The sequence below is a fragment of the Melospiza georgiana genome, chromosome 21, assembly GCF_028018845.1.
Source record: "Melospiza georgiana isolate bMelGeo1 chromosome 21, bMelGeo1.pri, whole genome shotgun sequence".
Classification (NCBI taxonomy): Eukaryota; Metazoa; Chordata; class Aves; order Passeriformes; family Passerellidae; genus Melospiza; species Melospiza georgiana.
The window spans coordinates 7,543,470-7,561,173 of record NC_080450.1 but is presented as its reverse complement, the minus strand read 5'-3'; the positions used below and the strand labels follow the sequence as shown (position 1 = coordinate 7,561,173).

The window sequence follows — 17,704 nt, the reverse complement described above, 5'->3', positions numbered from 1 at the left end:
ATTCCTGAAGCTGTGGAGATTTATATAAGTTTAATTTAATCTCTTCCCCATCCTCACCTGGTGTGGCCCAGGAGGGCTCCAGTTCCTCAGTGCTGTGCCCTGGGGTGGTTTTTACCAGGCAATAAGGACTCTAACCAGGGAATTAGCCCCTAAAGCCATGTCCAGTTATTCCCTTGACTTGAAATAAATTTGGTCTTACAAGCATTTAAGGTAAATTTGCAGGTATGGAGTAGCCTCATGAAATGCATAGGGAAGGTGACTAAATCTGTGTCAAGCAGATGTTGTTCACTTTCTCACAGGGATTTTTTTCTTAATCTTTGGCTGGCTTTGCATACACTTGTGTTGTTTTTATTACTGCTTAAAAGAAATGCTTGGAAAATATTTTTATTACCAAAACAACCAAGACCCCTTTCCATTGTCACTAAAACGATACAAGCACAAAATACTTTCTACTGGAAAAAGCAAAGAAATGAGTTGTTACTGAATATATTAAAAAACCCCAACCCAGAAATTGGTCCATTTAACTTCCTTGCTGAAATGCTTGTGCAGTTTTTGGCATAGATTCTGTTCCTAATTTAGTACATTGAGCATGTTTCAGAAATAGGTCGTCTGTTAAATGCGGACACGGTCCGTACTCAGAAGTAAGACAGAGAGAAAAGGAAGGTCACTGTCAATTCTTTCTCTTTTTCCTGATCCTTGAATGTGGATTGTAGGGAAAAAGAACCACTGTGGTGCATGTGGCAAGGGACATAGTGAAAATCAAATGCTGCCTTTGTTCTATAAACATCCTTCGATTCATTTGAAGATATGAAAGCCAAAACACAGGAGAGTTCATTTCTAAGGCTGCTCTGCAGCTGAGTGTTCCTGCCAATTCTTACATCACTTTTATGTTTAATATATTTTTCCAGAGGAATGATCACTTTTATTTACAGTCTGTATTTTGCATTCATAGCTCATTTCTTAGCCCTTGTTCCAGCATGTGCTTGTGTCCTTTTTGTATAAAACTAGATCTGCCTAGAAGCACTTGAAAGCAAAACAAACCCAAAGCTCAACATTTTGTGAGGTTTGTTTCTGGGTATAGTCTTGTTGGAAAGTCCTTTTCATCATGTGGGAGGTGTGTAAATGTCATCGTGGGTTTAGTGCTCAGTGTAGTCTAACAGCTTAAGGATGAGGAGGTAGTAAAGTTATTTAAACTGTATTTTTATAGATGCTTTTGTTGAGACAAAATTAAGTTTCTTATTTGCTCAAGATTAAGCAAATTTATTTACTGAGAAGTTAGAAACAAGCCTGTCCTGTTTAATTGGGTTTATTTCTAAATGCTGTGCACAGGGATGTAAAAAAGGGATTATCCTAAGGTACATTCATTGTATTTTATTTTTCAAATTTGTAAACAGTTGCACATTGTTAATTTATTGTTTGTCATTAAATTTAGGCAGGTAATCCTTGGTTATACATGAAAATAGGCAGTCTACTGAAATTGGGTCTTAAATACAGCTCTGAAAAAAGGTGTTTGAATGTAGTACTAAAGCAGCAGTGTGCTCTGTAAATGAGCAGAATTGGAATTGATATGTTTAATTTTATAGGTGTTTTAAGAGAAAAGAACCCAAATCTCTTACACCAGTCTATGAAACTGGTTAGACCTCAAATTGGCCAATATTCATGATTAATTCTGCTGATTAATCTGATTAATTCTGATTAATCATGGACCAACTTGTTCATTTGCTGAAGCTGTTCCTTGGCATCATAAAATAATGAGGTTTTGTTTTTAACATAGCTCTGCTTTGGGGCTGCAGCAGGATCAGGATGAACCTCAAGAAATTTAGAGACAATGCACAAACTGCCCTTGTTAGAAAGAATTGCATTTCCTTGTGTTCCTTAACAAATGTCAGGTGCTTACCTGGGGATCTTTTTCTGGTCACACTGATCTCCCTGCATGATCTGTAAAATGAAGATGGTTGTGGGTAATTAGAAATATATATGTAAAAATTATAAATTCTAAATGAGCTTAGGTGATAACATGCAAGTTACTCAGAAAGTTTTACATTCTCTAAACAAATGACTCATGTATTTGTTTATTTTTATTTTTCAGCTGTACTTTCAGGTTTCCCAGCACAAACATCAAGATAACATTCACAGCTCTGTCCAATGAAAAGAGAGAAAAGCAGGAGGCCCCGGAGTCCCCAGTGAAGCCTGTGCAACCCCAGATCTCTCCCTTAACAATAAACATTCCAGACAACATGGCTCACCTGATCAGCCCCCTCCCTTCTCCCACAGGAACCATCAGGTATTTAAACCCTGCAGGTGGCATCAGGGCCACCTACAGTCAAGCTCAGCACAACTTTCTCATTCAGGATTTTGCTTTTGAGGTCAAAATCTGGCTGAAACTCAGCCTCCAGAAACCCCCTTTCTGCTGCCATAGTTGCATGAACATTAACATGTTCAATGTGTAACATTCTGCTCAAGAACCTGGCATTTTTCTTGCATTTCAACAATTTAAATTGCTTTTTGCTCTTGCATGCTTATGGCAACGCTTCAAATGAGATAATTTTAAATGACACCATTTTAAAACATGCTGATTTGCCACTGTCCTGAAGTTCATCATCAGGAAAAATGGTTTGGGTTATTATTGGTGTGGAAAATGGACTGATCTCTTACTCTAGAATATTTGGTTTTGTTAAGTTGGAAAGGAGCAGTTTATTTTGGTTTGGTTTTCCTTGCCCTGCTGCTTCTTTGGTAATTGCAGCTTTGTCCCACCTGTCAAACCAATTCTCAATTAAACCAAACCAATTAAACACAAACAACCCATCCTCACAAATTACTTCAGATGGAATTATTCCAAGTCTTGGAAAGATCAGGAGCAAAACTTCCATGTCCAGGCCCTGAAAGTTGTTTCACTCATGTTCATGCTTTTGAAAGCTTTTTTGTCCCCTCTCACTTCCTGTGTCCATGCTTGCTTTTAAAAAGGTACAGCTTGTTAATGAGATTGGAATGGAAGGATAATTGACTTCTTGCATATTTGCCAAGCTCTTGTCTCTGTCTGGGAGTGTTTCATGACACCTGCTGAAATGATGGAAGCAGAGAGAAAAGATACCTAGACTTGTCTGTGTAACAGGTTTGCTTTCTTATAAGAATTCAGGGAAAACACATCTTGCCAATGACAGAGCAGCTCACAAATATTTCAGATATTATCCCATCTATCACCACTATGAATTTTGTAATTCTCTTCAGGGCTTTCATACACCTGTTGAGTAGTTTATTACACAAAAATAAAAAAGCTGACAGTTTGGAGTCTATTTTGAGAGCAAAGCCTGACAGTTTCTCTGCAAATCATCCTGTTTTGTAGAAGACTTGTAAACTTGCTTTGATTATACCATATGTGTCTCTTTGTCAATATATGCTGAAGTGAGCAGAGGAGAGGGATGTTGTCAGCTGATACTTGCAAACACAGAGCAGGAGTGACCTATATCTAAAAAAATAAATTAGCTCCACATTTGGGCTCTAACCAGGGATTCTTCTGTACAACATTTAAAAATTGCCATCTCTCTCTTATAGTAAGTATATCACTAGTAACAAATCATGGGTGGATTTCTTGGGAAGTGAAGCTTTGATGCTTTCAGTGTAAATATAATTGCCCAATCTATAGTGTTTGTCTCCTTCTGTGCATGAAAAAGGAGGCAGCAAAAAACTGGAGGGGCCAGGCAGACAAACAAACCTTGACAGATGAAAATTGTTCAAGCTTTAGTGTGTAGATCTAAATAACATAGTCTAGATTTATTTGTTGTTGATGTTTTGAACCACAGATTCAAAGATTAAAGATTATCTTTGGAGATAAGGCTGCTTCTGGGGGCACAGCCAGGTGCAGCTATTGAGATTTCTGGTTTTTTGGAATTTCTGAGGGCTGCCTTGAAATCAGCTGCAGTATGGATTGCAGAGAGTGTGTCCTTGCAAAAGAGCTGCCAGAATTATTTTGGGGAAGGGGATGAACCTCACCTGCTGATTTTCTCTTTCCTCTTGGCTAAAAGGAAATCACAGAAGAAAATTGGCATCGTGCAGCTGCAGTTCCTGTGGACTCTGCAAGGCAGGGGACCAGTGGTAGAAAGATGTTCCAGTGGAATTATATCCAGTTTTACCTGGTTTTCTGTGATGGATGGCAAAATGTGAAGTGTTAGGAGATACTTTTTAGTGTTTGGCACCAACTCTTGCTTTCCAATAGTGTATCTGCTCTGTTGGCCCAATACTGCATTAAATCAGCTGAGTCAGTGCTGATGCACCTCATTTATAGATAAATTTCTGATTTTTATACACATACCTATGTGTAAGTATGTGCACACACCTGTAAACACTTAAAATAATACTGATTCCAATTTAAATGAGAATCAAATATTTTTTTACCTCACCTCTTGCTTTATTTCCTCAAATATGCAAAAACACTACACTGGAGAGATGATTTGGGGGGGGGGGGGCAGACTGAACACAAGCTTATGGCAGAAATTCCATGCAAGATATGTGTCTTGTTTGTAAATTAAGGAATTAAAGAGCTGAACCCCCAGTCCTTGTAAATTAGGGAATTAAAGAGCTGAACCCCCAGTCCTTGTAAATTAAGGAATTAAAGAGCTGAACCCTCAGTCTCCTATGCTACAAACTACTGCAGTAGTTTCCAGTGTTGTTTCCAATGAGTGCCTGAAAATCTGTGGTTGCTGATGCAGTTGAGGTGGCAAATCTCACACAAATACATTGCAGCCTGATCAATCAGCTGATTCTTGAGGAGGAAAGCCTGAGTGAGGTTTTTTCCTGCAGTGATTCTGATTCCATGGCTGGCTTAGCAAAGCATGGAAGGTGCTTTGGAATGGAAGCCCTGACAACCCTTTAGCTGCAGCCTCCCAGCTCTATTAGTGGCTTTGCTGCAGCAAGAGCTTTTTGATGAGACATAATGTGGTGATATACTGTATAACAAAATAGTAGGATCTTCTTTTTATGCTCTACAGTGCTGCAAATTCCTGCCCATCGAGCCCCCGCGGCGCAGGCTCCTCAGGGTACAAAATGAGCCGTGGAATAGCATCTGACCTACATTTGATGGCTGACAATTCCCAGTCAGAAAACGACAAGGAAGCTTCAGGGGGAGACAGCCCAAAGGTAAACACAGCTTGAAACCAATCCCAGAAATGACACCTGAACTCAATGGAAGGTTTGGGATGTTTTGTTTGCTAAGGTGTATGCACTGAGTGGTAATTTAACGTGCCCGGCTTTAAAAATAATATGTAGGGTTTTGTGAGCAGATGTGAGATTGATTGATTGATTGATTGATTAACCCTTGTCCCCTTTGGGAGAGGGTCTGTGTGCAGTTTAAGTTACAGATCTGTTTGGAAGCTATTGAAAATTCTTTGCTGCAAAATTTATGTTTCCCTAAAATTGCTAATCAGGACAACAAAGCTTTCTTAATTTCTTTTCTGCCTCAAGATTTTCGTTGTCCAAAAGTGCCCTAATTCAAGTTAATGATGTTCTATGACTTTTGATCAGTGTGTGTTTATTCAGAGTTTGTTGATGCAGACTTTTGTTGTTTTTGTGCAGGATGACTCTAAGCCACCCTACTCCTATGCACAGTTAATAGTCCAAGCAATTACAATGGCCCCGGATAAGCAGCTTACACTAAATGGAATTTATACGCACATAACTAAAAATTATCCCTACTACAGGACAGCAGACAAGGGCTGGCAGGTAATTCTGATTTCTGGAATATTTTTTATTTTTTTAACATGTGAGCAATACTGGCAGCTGTAAATGGTCATGAGCAGGCAGTTGGTAAGCCTCATAACCCTTCAGATGTAGAATTTGGCAAATGAGTGTGTTGTCTTTCCTCTGATTTTAAGTTTTTCCAACAAAGTGGGCAATTTACATTGGTCTGTATTTTAAATACTGCTTTATTGATGGAATGGTGTTCTTTAAACCCCTAGTAGGGTTGCAGACAGGCTTTGGGGAAAGCAAAGTGCATTTGGCACTGGATTTGAATCCTGTATGCTGTCTAGGAAAGGTGTCATGTTCTGTAACCTACAGCTGTGTCAACATCCGTGTTGCTATCTTGAGATAAAATTGAGATATGAAATACTCCAAGTTTAGTTCTGTTTGAAAACAGTGATCTTGCCCATGCAGCAGGTGAAGGAACAAGTGTTTTATCTCATTATCTCACCCTGGTTCATGCACTGTTTGATTTGTGAACTTGCCCATTCCTGTAGCAAACCTTTCAACTCTGCAGAATTCATTTCTGCTTTCTTTTCATTTTCACAAGAGCAGCCTCAGCTTTTGCCAGGATGACTAACTGGTACAAATCAGTCTGGCAGAGCCTTGCCAGGCACATGTGAAGGCTCAGTGCCTTTGGTGCTGTTTGGGGTGTCTCAGGAGCCTGGAACACCTGGAGCACATTGTCCACCCTGGGCTCTCTGCTCCCTCTGCAGTTATTGTCAGAGAGGTAAAATTTAGGGAGATTGGGTGACAGGAAAAGTGAGGAAGTGTTAACATTGGCTGCAAAGTGGAAGACTGAAGAATACAATCCTTCCCTGTAGAGGAAGAGATTTTTAAATATGAATCACATACTTATTTGTCATACAGCCTAAATGAAAGCTGGGTCACTCTCCCAAGGTTAGAGGGGAATGTAGCTGCCCCTGGCTGAGGGTTTGGTTAGACAAGGACTTGGCTGCTGTGGCTGGGAAGTCTCTTTTGTTTCCCTTTCCCACATAACAGTGCAGTATCCTGGCTGCAGTCAGGTTGTTTTAGCAACAAGACTCTGTTTATAAAATGTTGATTTGTGTTTTGCTTCCTATTTCACAGTACCTTGAGTGTCTGTGTAGGAGATGTTGCTTTGTGAGCATCATGAACCCAACACAGACACACAGAGCTCTGCCATAGAACAGGGGGTGGATTCTGTGATGCTTCCTAAAGCCAAGGTGACAGGCACAGCAGACAGTGTGTGCTGGAGCCATTAATCAGCAGCTATGCAGAGAAAATTGGAAAAGCTGAAAATCAGATGCTGTTCAGTCACTGCTCTGCCAGGTTCTGCACATTAGGAGTTGCATTGCAGCTCAGGTGACTTAGGAAAGATGTTTTAAATCATAATTGAGGCTATAGGTGACTTAGGAAAGATGTTTTAAATCAGATTTGAGGCTATATATGCACATATCATTCAAAGCATAGAGTAAAACACATCTCCAGTGTCCCAGTCCCACACCTCAACAAACAGGTATTTATATCCTTTAGCATACAATGCCCTCATTTTAATGGGCATTTGAAGGCTCCTCTCTCTGAATTTATTTTAGCAGGTATTTTTGGATCCACTCCTTTATTCTAGCATATGGAGAAATAAATACAATTTATAAATATTTTCTTGGCATCTTTCTAGTTATGTTTCCATTTTTGGCAGGGAAAAAACCATCTCTGGTTTCATCAGTTTGCATTCAAGAAATCATATGTGATTATCATCACTGCTTTAAGTTTTCCAAACTTACCATCAGGGTTGTGAACTCAGATATTTGAGCAAGTTTTACACTGGCTTTGCAAATTTTGAGAGCTTTTGTTAACATAAAGTTTTTTTTCTCATTTACCTCTGTTCCCTCACAAGTGTTTCAGGGTGAATCCTTAGCATCAGTCTCTTGCTGTTCAGTGATAATACTCAGAGAGATTTTGGGGCTTATCTATGTTAAAAAATAAAATAAAAAGAAATTCTGTGTGCAAAGCCAAGCAGAGATAGGGCAGCTTGAGGGTGTCAGCAGTTCTGTGCATTGCTCTGCTGGAGGAGTGGGGGGATGTTGCAGCAAATTGAGGATGTGGGAATGTGAAAGGGACTGTGGTGACAAAAATCTGGAAGAGCTGGTTCAGGACCTGCTGCCACTTGGTGTTTTAATTGACACAGTAAATTTTTGGCTTTGTTATTGAGACAAACTGGACTGTGGGTGAATTCACAACACTCCAGCTGCCTTTGGAGCTTGTGCAATTTAGCTTTTCTTTCTGAATTGTGGAACAGTAACAGAATTACCACATAGGATCAGAATCAGTTCATGCTGTGTTCTGCTGGCCCTCCTGGAAGGAGCTGGGACACCTGGGGAAGGGTGGAGTACAAGCATTGATCATTTTTAGTTTTTGTTTTTAACACTGCATTCTGCACAAGTATCTGTAGTGTTCTAAACATTGCTTTCAATCACCGTGTTTCTCATGAGAGAATGAAATAAATGGGATTCCTGTTATTTCCAATTAGAATACTGGGTTTTTAATTGTTGGGAAAGAGTTTACAAAATGCAAGAGTCCTTTCAGGTTTATGGCACTGCTTGGTAGTGCTCTGAGTGCTGTTAAATGAAGGAATTAAAGAGCTGAACCCCCAGTCTCCTATAGTACAAACTGCTGCAGTAGGCCACATTCTGACTTGGAAAAGTTATATGAATTCTACATATTTTTTTATGTTCCATAGAATTCAATACGTCACAATCTCTCTCTGAATCGTTATTTCATCAAAGTACCACGTTCCCAGGAAGAACCAGGCAAAGGCTCATTCTGGAGGATAGACCCTGCCTCTGAAAGCAAATTAATAGAGCAGGCTTTTAGGAAAAGGCGGCCTAGGGGAGTACCTTGCTTTAGAACCCCTCTGGGACCACTCTCTTCTAGGTAAGGAAAACCAGATGAACAAAAAGAACTATGGCTGTTGTTTAATCTTCAGGCTGCTACAGATTTGATAGCTTTGGATACAGTCACAAGTTTAGTAATTTAATTTCATCCAGACTCAGTGTTTGAATTCTGTGTGTTTCATTAGGAGGCTGCCCCGTACACCAGGCTGGTGTTTCTTGCTTGGTTTTAGTGTTAAAGAACCTGGTTTGCATAACTAACTATCAGATTGTTCATGTATGCAAGCCTTGCTGTACCTTTGATGGGTTTTGCAGAATTATAATTATAATTTCTAACTGCCATCTACTGGATTTTAAAACTGTTTGCAAAGAAAATTCTCAGATACCAGCTATTTATTGACCTAAGAGATGACAATTGTGTGTTCAGTTTGCTAATGTTGGAGCAGAATTTGTGCTGGGGAAACACCTGGGTTTAAATTGTTCCCTCTGTAAAGTTATGGCCTTTCTGCTGGTGCAGATCTTTTTCTACTTGCCCTGTAGCCTCAGATTTGCTCCTTGTTCTTCTCCACCAGAAGAAATGTTCATGTTTCACAGATTTAGAGTCTCCCTAAGAAGGCATCCAGCCACTTCTTCTCCTTTAACTGTACCTGGAGTTTGCTTTTAAATTCTGTCCCTGTTTAACAGAAGCTTTTTAAAAGATGCAGAGCTCTGGGCTGTAGCTGTGCCCTCCCCTGCTGCACAGGGCAGTGTGTCACACTCTCCTTAGAGGAAGGCCATGGGCTTCACAGTTCAGAAGTTAAAACACATCAGCTGCTGCTTTCATTTCTAACTACAGAAGTGCCCCAGCTTCTCCTAATCACTCTGGAGTGTTGTCTGCACACTCCAGTGGCGTGCAGACCCCCGAGAGCCTGTCCAGGGAAGGATCTCCTGTCCCCATGGAGCCTGAGCCCAGCACCATCCAGCCAAAACTCGCCGTCATCCAGGAGGCGCGATTCGCACAGAGCGCCCCAGGTGAGAGACCCCAGCTCAGGGCTGGGGACAGAGGGTGCCACCAATGCTGCCAGGGCTTCATATGCACCCAAAAATGAGGATATGAATACAATAAAATACAATAAAATAAAATAAAATAAAATAAAATAAAACAAAATATATAATATAATACAATACAATATACACTATAATACAATACAATACAATGTAATATATACTATACTATCATATAATATACTATAATATACTATAATATATTATAATATACTATACTGTAATATAATATACTATAATATAATATACTATACTATAATATACTATAATATAATATACTATAATATAATATACTATACTATAATATACTATAATATAATATAATGTAATATAATGTAATATAATGTAATATAATGTAATATACAATACTATCATATACTATCATATACTATACTATACTATCATATAGTATCATATACTATCATATACTATACTATACCATAATATAATATAATATAATATAATATATAATATATACTATAATATAATATAATATATACTATAATACAATACAAGATAATATATACTATGTTACAAGATAATATAATAATTAATAATACAGTAAAATCTAATAAATGAAAAATATATAAAAATATAAAATGTCATATATAAAATATATAAACAAATATATTACAAGTATATATTATATTTGTATTATATAAAACAAATATATATTTATAAAAATTTTATATGTAAAAATAATATTTTATATAATAATATATGCTATGATATAATATATAATATAATGTAATAATAATGAATATTATTATTTATATGTAATTTTGTATATAAAAATGAGCATGCTCTTCAGAGCAGATCTTTGAGAAGCTCAGGAGAACAGCCAGGGAGGGTCTGTTTGAACATATGGGGCTGTTGTTACTCCAGAACCTTGGGTCACTGTTGCTGAGGACAGGCTGTGCCTCTGTCCTGTGTAGGGCTGTGCTGTCTTGTAACAGTTGTCTTGAAAAAACCCCAAAAGGTAAGGTTGTGTGTGTGTTAGAGAAATAAGGAAAGGCCTTTCACACCTCTGTGGTCATCCCACAGTGGGGGGGGGATAAAAGAATTGAAAGGATAAAGGGAGATAAGAAATTCCCTGTTTAAAACAAAAAGAGCATAGAGCATGATGGGATAAGGATGTGTTTGTTTAATTACCTTCTTTGCTGCACATTTGCCATCCAGTTTCTTGGTGGGGCTGTGGCACTAGAGAGGGCAGAGGTGTTCCTGTGCATTGCTCAGCATTCCCATTCTGCAGCACACACATTCCCATCTGTGCAAAGGGCTTTGATTAAATGAGTGCCAGGCACAGCTTTGTTTGGGGGCAGAGCTGGGGTGCCCAGAAGGTGTGTGGGTGTTGCACAGCCAGCACAGCCCTTACCTTGAGACTGGAGCTGGGAATAACCATTTGTCCTGACCTTCATTGTCCACTGTTACCTTCTGGCTCATTAGTGAAGGAGCTTGTTATTTCTCTGAGGTTTTAATGTGAAGTTGAAAAGAACAACTGGCTTAGAAGAAATAATGAACATTAGCAATCTAATTTTGACCTCTTTGTTGGTAGGATCACCTCTCTCTAGCCAGCCAGTTTTAATTACTGTACAACGGCAGCTACCACAAGCTATCAAACCCGTCACCTACACTGTTGCAACTCCTGTGACAACTTCAACCTCCCAGCAGCCTGTAGTTCAGACAGTTCACGTTGTGCACCAGATCCCAGCTGTGTCAGTCACCAACGTGACTGGGCTGGCACCAGCAAACACTTACACTGTCGCAGGACAGGCCGTGGTCACACAAGCTGCTATGGTCACCCAGCCCAAGGTAGAACCTCAAGAGAATGGAGACCACAAGGAAGTCAAAGGTAAGAAAGAACCTGTGGGGTTGTTTTGGCACCGCTTGATGCAGAGGGATCAGTGTTTGAAATTTAGAATTGTAGAACCATAGAAGAGTTTGGTTTGGAAGGACCTTAAAGTCCATCTTGTGTGGGCAGAGATGCTTTCCACTGTCCTGGGTTGCTCCAGGCTTCATTCAGGAGTGGGGCATCAATACTTACAGAGCAATGCTTGAAGTGTTTAATAAAACTGAAGATTTCAAATTGTAATTTCTCAGATCTGTTGGAGCAAGTAATAAAACAACACGCTCCCACTGAGGACTGATTGAGTGAAACCAAGTGGCTCATGAGCACTTTATTAATTTAAACCAAATTTTCTCTCCTGTTTGCAGTGAAAGTGGAGCCTCTCCCTGCTATTAGCCATGCTGCAATAGGAGCTGCTGGTCGCATCATCCAGACCTCGCAGCCCGCCCCCTTACAGACAGTTACCATAGTGCAACAGGCGCCGCTGGGCCAGCACCAGCTGCCCATCAAGGCTGTCACCCAGAACGGAACGCACATCGTGCCCCTGAGCGCCGCCGTGGGGCAGGGCAGCGCCGGTACGGCCCCTCCTCCTCTCCTCTCCTCTCCTCTCCTCCCTCTCTTTCTCTTTCTCCCTCTCTTTCTCCCTCTCTTTCTCCCTCTCTTTCTCCCTCTCTTTCTCCCTCTCTTTCTCCCTCTCTTTCTCCCTCTCTTTCTCCCTCTCTTTCTCCCTCTCTTTCTCCCTCTCTTTCTCCCTCTCTTTCTCCCTCTCTTTCTCCCTCTCTTTCTCCCTCTCTTTCTCCCTCTCTTTCTCCCTCTCTTTCTCCCTCTCTTTCTCCCTCTCTTTCTCCCTCTCTTTCTCCCTCTCTTTCTCCCTCTCTTTCTCCCTCTCTTTCTCCCTCTCTTTCTCCCTCTCTTTCTCCCTCTCTTTCTCCCTCTCTTTCTCCCTCTCTTTCTCCCTCTCTTTCTCCCTCTCTTTCTCCCTCTCTTTCTCCCTCTCTTTCTCCCTCTCTTTCTCCCTCTCTTTCTCCCTCTCTTTCTCCCTCTCTTTCTCCCTCTCTTTCTCCCTCTCTTTCTCCCTCTCTTTCTCCCTCTCTTTCTCCCTCTCTTTCTCCCTCTCTTTCTCCCTCTCTTTCTCCCTCTCTTTCTCCCTCTCTTTCTCCCTCTCTTTCTCCCTCTCTTTCTCCCTCTCTTTCTCCCTCTCTTTCTCCCTCTCTTTCTCCCTCTCTTTCTCCCTCTCTTTCTCCCTCTCTTTCTCCCTCTCTTTCTCCCTCTCTTTCTCCCTCTCTTTCTCCCTCTCTTTCTCCCTCTCTTTCTCCCTCTCTTTCTCCCTCTCTTTCTCCCTCTCTTTCTCCCTCTCTTTCTCCCTCTCTTTCTCCCTCTCTTTCTCCCTCTCTTTCTCCCTCTCTTTCTCCCTCTCTTTCTCCCTCTCTTTCTCCCTCTCTTTCTCCCTCTCTTTCTCCCTCTCTTTCTCCCTCTCTTTCTCCCTCTCTTTCTCCCTCTCTTTCTCCCTCTCTTTCTCCTCTCTTTCTCCTCTCCTCTCCTCTCCTCTCCTCTCCTCTCCTCTCCTCTCCTCTCCTCTCCTCTCCTCTCCTCTCCTCTCCTCTCCTCTCCTCTCCTCTCCTCTCCTCTCCTCTCCTCTCCTCTCCTCTCCTCTCCTCTCCTCTCCTCTCCTCTCCTCTCCTCTCCTCTCCTCTCCTCTCCTCTCCTCTCCTCTCCTCTCCTCTCCTCTCCTCTCCTCTCCTCTCCTCTCCTCTCCTCTCCTCTCCTCTCCTCTCCTCTCCTCTCCTCTCCTCTCCTCTCCTCTCCTCTCCTCTCCTCTCCTCTCCTCTCCTCTCCTCTCCTCTCCTCTCCTCTCCTCTCCTCTCCTCTCCTCTCCTCTCCTCTCCTCTCCTCTCCTCTCCTCTCCTCTCCTCTCCTCTCCTCTCCTCTCCTCTCCTCTCCTCTCCTCTCCTCTCCTCTCCTCTCCTCTCCTCTCCTCTCCTCTCCTCTCCTCTCCTCTCCTCTCCTCTCCTCTCCTCTCCTCTCCTCTCCTCGTGGTGACACCTCTTCCTCTCTCCTTGTTAACCCAGGATAAAAACAAGTTTTAAAAGAAGCTCCTGTAAATCAGAGCTGTTCAAATGGTGCCTCCTTCCAGGTGGTTTGTTGGAAGCCACCAACAGGAAAACCAGAACTTGCTTGTGGGTTGGCTCTTTGAACTGTTACTTTTTATTATGATTTTATTGAACCTGTACTGAAAAGACCAAAATTCTGGAAGGTTTTGAGGTGGTTCATGTCTGAATCCATCATTCCCCTGTGGGCCTTGGCAGGCTGGGTGGGCAGCAGTGCTTTGTCATCATTCCCCACATCCCTCTTGCTCCCAGCACGTGCAGATCCTCACAGCTGGTTCTGACAGTTCTGCTTTATGCATTATCTGATAGTGATATTTGTCACATGTTTACAGAAATACTTTTAGGGTTGTCTTACATCAATTCATTACCTGCATTTCTGCTCACAAGTCTTTCTAATGGAGTGAATTATCTCCTTCATTTCCTTTTTCCTCCTTTGCCATCACTGACATTTATAGGTCAGTGTTCTGGCTGCTGCCACTTCACTTCCAGCTTAAGAGCAGCAAAAGCATCACAGTCAGACTTGAGGTGCACTTTGTGTGTCAGAGGGGATGTGTGAATAGAGCTGAGAGCCATGTGAAATACACTGAAAAGCTATTTTTAAAAGTAAGGAATAGTTCTTTTTCTCTTTTTTCCTGGATTCTGAAAACTCAGCTGATTCCCACACATTCCCTGACATGGCAGCCAAGGAAAAACTGTATTTTCATGATGGACTGAACAGTTTGGAGTGGTTATTTTAGGCAGGGTGCAGGGTATGCAGGGACTATGGCTGCACACAGAGTAAAGTTGTAGCTTCCCACTGCTGTCTGTGTGTGATGGGTGTGCAGTGAGGTGTGCTCCAGGTCCTGGGCTCTTATTACAGTAACTCCCAAAGCAGCAAGAAACCAGGAAATTCTCAGGCAAAGCATCTAAAGTGAGAGCTTTATAGAAATGAGGGCCTATAGAAACAGTGAGGGCCTATAGAAAGACAGATTTGTGTTTGTCTGTGTGACACACACAGCTGTGTTCACACACACATTTGTGTGATTGGTGAAAGAATGTGCCATCTGAGAAGAAAGAAATGCAGAGCAAATTCCATTTTCCATGTGTAGTAAAGTTTCTTTCTAAAGTTTCCAGGTGCTTTCAGATCCTGCTCTCAGCAGAGCAGCCTGGCAGCATTGAGTGCTCCTTGTGAGTCAGCTCTGGGGTCCATAAGAAACTCATTTTCTTATTGTACAATAAAATTCGCTAACTGAGTATTGTGTGTGTGATTTGACAAGGATCAGGGTGCTGAATTTGTGTTCTGCTTTTTGCAGCTGCTGCAAGTCCTTTGCACATGTTGGCGACCCACGCGTCCGCATCGGCCTCGCTCCCCACCAAGCGCCAGAACGGAGACCAGGCAGAACAGCAGGAACTGAAACGGATCAAAACAGAGGATGGAGAGAGCATAGTCATAGCTGTGAACGTGGACACCCCACCCGTGGCAGTGAGTGACAAAGGCAGCCAGAACTAGAAACTTTAGGGGAGTTTTCCTTTTTTTTTTAAAAAAAAAAAAAAAAAAAAAACACAAAGAAAAAGAAAAAAAAAACACAAAAAACCAACAAAAACAAACTCCGTGGTGCCAAAAGGAGACACTTAAATCTAACACCTAAAATGTTGGAACATGTTCTCACGCAGTGGGGAAAGGGGCCCTGTGAATCAGACTTCAACTTTCAGCACTGAAACAAAACCCAACACAGGTGGCCTTAAAACTTGGTAATTTCAAGTCAAACTGCAGAACCATGTTGTTGTAGAGGCTGTGCCCCCGCCCCTCCTGCCCACGGACTGTGTGTGCTGGGAGGGCTGCAGCTTGAACAGGATCTGTCAGATTTTTCCCAGGACTGAGGATCTCAGTGTAACGGCAGCATGATAGCGCTTAGTGTGACTGGTTTCAAACGATTGTAAATTCCTAAAGGGAACAGAGGCAGGAGCCATTCCGACACCGTGGCAGCTAAAGCCTTTCCGAACCACCCACCCATGCAGTTGTTGATAGATATGCAGTATTTTGTTGTTCACACGTGGAATTAGAAATTTTTGAGGTGTATTTTCATTTCTTTGCAAAACGATGGGGTCTTTGACATTTCAAATCGCTCCATTTCTACTCCGGAAACTTTGGAATCACACAACTACTTTTCATGTGAAATTTTGTTTGGTAAAAAACTGAATGTAGGGTTTTTTTAACCAACGGAATGATTTACTTTTGTCTGTCCTGTTCAAGTTCAGATAAAGCTACTTTATTACATCTGCAAATTTTCATATTTTAGCAGTTGCCTGATAAATTTAATCAAATTTTATTACCATGTGTAGTGATCAAACGCTTCTTTGGGCTTGCATGTAACTGATTAGAAACTCTGATGTAAATGAGCCGTTAACTGACGTAAAGAACTGCTATGGATTTGACCAGAGCTGCACTTACCTGTTTCTCTCTCTGCTACCTTTTGCTGTTTGTTACTTTGTGTTGACTTTGACTGTCCCTGGCATATTTTTCCAGTCTAAAGTAAAACAAGAGTCTCGCTTAATATTGTGTATGTTTAAGATAACAGACTGTTCTTCATTTAGAAAGATAAAATTCTTTATCACGAGTCCTTCTAAAAAGAGTAAAATTATCTTGTCAGAGGTATATTCGATATTTTTAAGCTTAAGCACCCTTCAGTAGAAATTAATCTGCCCCGTTTCTCTGTAACACTTTGATGTCAGACACTGACCTCGGGGTCTCCATGACCAGTAGCTGTTGTGGTTTTCTAACAGTGGCTACCAGATTATGGTAATAATTTTTTTTTTTTTTTAAGTGTGTGTTCTGCAGTTGAACATTTTAAAATGTATCGGTAATTTCTCACTTTAATGTGGTAATAGATTCCACTTTACATTTCAAAATTCAATTGAAACAAGGCTGCTGTTCAGTCTTCAACTCACACAACGTCTTATTTCCTCCTGCAGCCAGGTGAGTGGGAGCCCGAGCCGGCTCCATCGGAATCTGGTTTTTGTCCTGTTCTGTAATAAAGATGCATTATTTATATTTCCTTTCCTGCTCCGAAAGGAAAAACTGTATTTTCATGATGGACTGAACAGTTTGGAGTGGTTATTTTAGGCAGCTTTTGGAAACTATTTACCTAAAGACCAAATATGAGAAATGTGTACAAGTTTTGTGTTCATCCACACAATGGAACTGTTACAATGTCTCTGCAGATAATACATTAAAAAACTATGAAAAAAAAACTCTACACAAGCTGGATTTATAACAGGCATTTAAAAAAAGGCATAACCTGAAAAGAAGCATTTCTGTACAATTGCAACGTTTTCTTTAGAGGTTTTAAAAATAAAAAAAAGTAAAGTTTTAACATACTTTTTTTAAGAAAAAAAAATCCAGTACTAGTAATTTAATTTGGTGTTGAATGAATTGACTAGAATGTGGTTTATTTTCAGAAGTGAGAATCTGTTCACAACTAGGGCTAGGTGAATAATAGTGTATAAGATTTTTTTAAATAAAATTAAATTTTATTCAGCAAATTAACTAAGTTGAAATTACTCAACAAGTGTGTTTGGAATATCAGTGTATATTTGGTGTTAATGCAGTTTCTGTGCCAGCCCCCCAGGCCAAGGTGCCCCTTCCAGCCAAGCCACGGGCAGGGAGGGGCCTGGGGCAGGACCCTGCCAGTGCTTGGGGCACAGGAGGGCACAGCAACGTGTCTGCCCTACATGGATCATTATTTCTGTAAGTAAAATTTAGGAGATGTCACTTTCTGGAATCTCTGTTGTGAATGTGGGTTTGGTGTTCGATCCCCTTTGCCTGCACTGGTTACAGTCTCTGTTTCTCAGAAGCTGGGAAATGCTTTCAAGGACCAGGAAAACTCTGCTGGAAGCTGGGTCAGGTTTTCATGGCAATGCTTTCAAGAGTTGGGGAGAAACCCAACTCCCCAAGCCTTGGATGGATGTGGAACTGCTGGGTTTGGTGTTTGGAGCCGAATGGGCAGAGCCTGTTCCTCGAACAGAAAGCAGGGTCTGAATGGTCTGAATAAACACAGTCCTTGGGGAAGAAGAAGAAGAAGAAGAGCACAGCTGACCATGGAGGCAGTGAAGTGCTGTAATTG

The 17,704-nt window shown here is 41.2% G+C and overlaps 1 protein-coding gene across 1 annotated transcript in view; it reads left to right on the top strand.

The window, feature by feature from the left end:
- The window catches only part of FOXK2 (forkhead box K2), a 46,651-nt gene extending 29,532 nt beyond the window's left edge, over positions 1-17,119 (top strand). The window contains exons 2-9 of the mRNA XM_058038851.1: positions 2,090-2,284; positions 4,986-5,133; positions 5,569-5,715; positions 8,453-8,646; positions 9,439-9,614; positions 11,203-11,499; positions 11,862-12,068; positions 14,894-17,119. Coding sequence (XP_057894834.1) covers positions 2,090-2,284; positions 4,986-5,133; positions 5,569-5,715; positions 8,453-8,646; positions 9,439-9,614; positions 11,203-11,499; positions 11,862-12,068; positions 14,894-15,090 — 1,561 coding nt within the window. The 3' untranslated portion in view covers positions 15,091-17,119. The remainder of the gene's footprint in view (positions 1-2,089; positions 2,285-4,985; positions 5,134-5,568; positions 5,716-8,452; positions 8,647-9,438; positions 9,615-11,202; positions 11,500-11,861; positions 12,069-14,893) is intronic.
- The last annotated feature ends 585 nt before the right edge of the window (positions 17,120-17,704 follow it).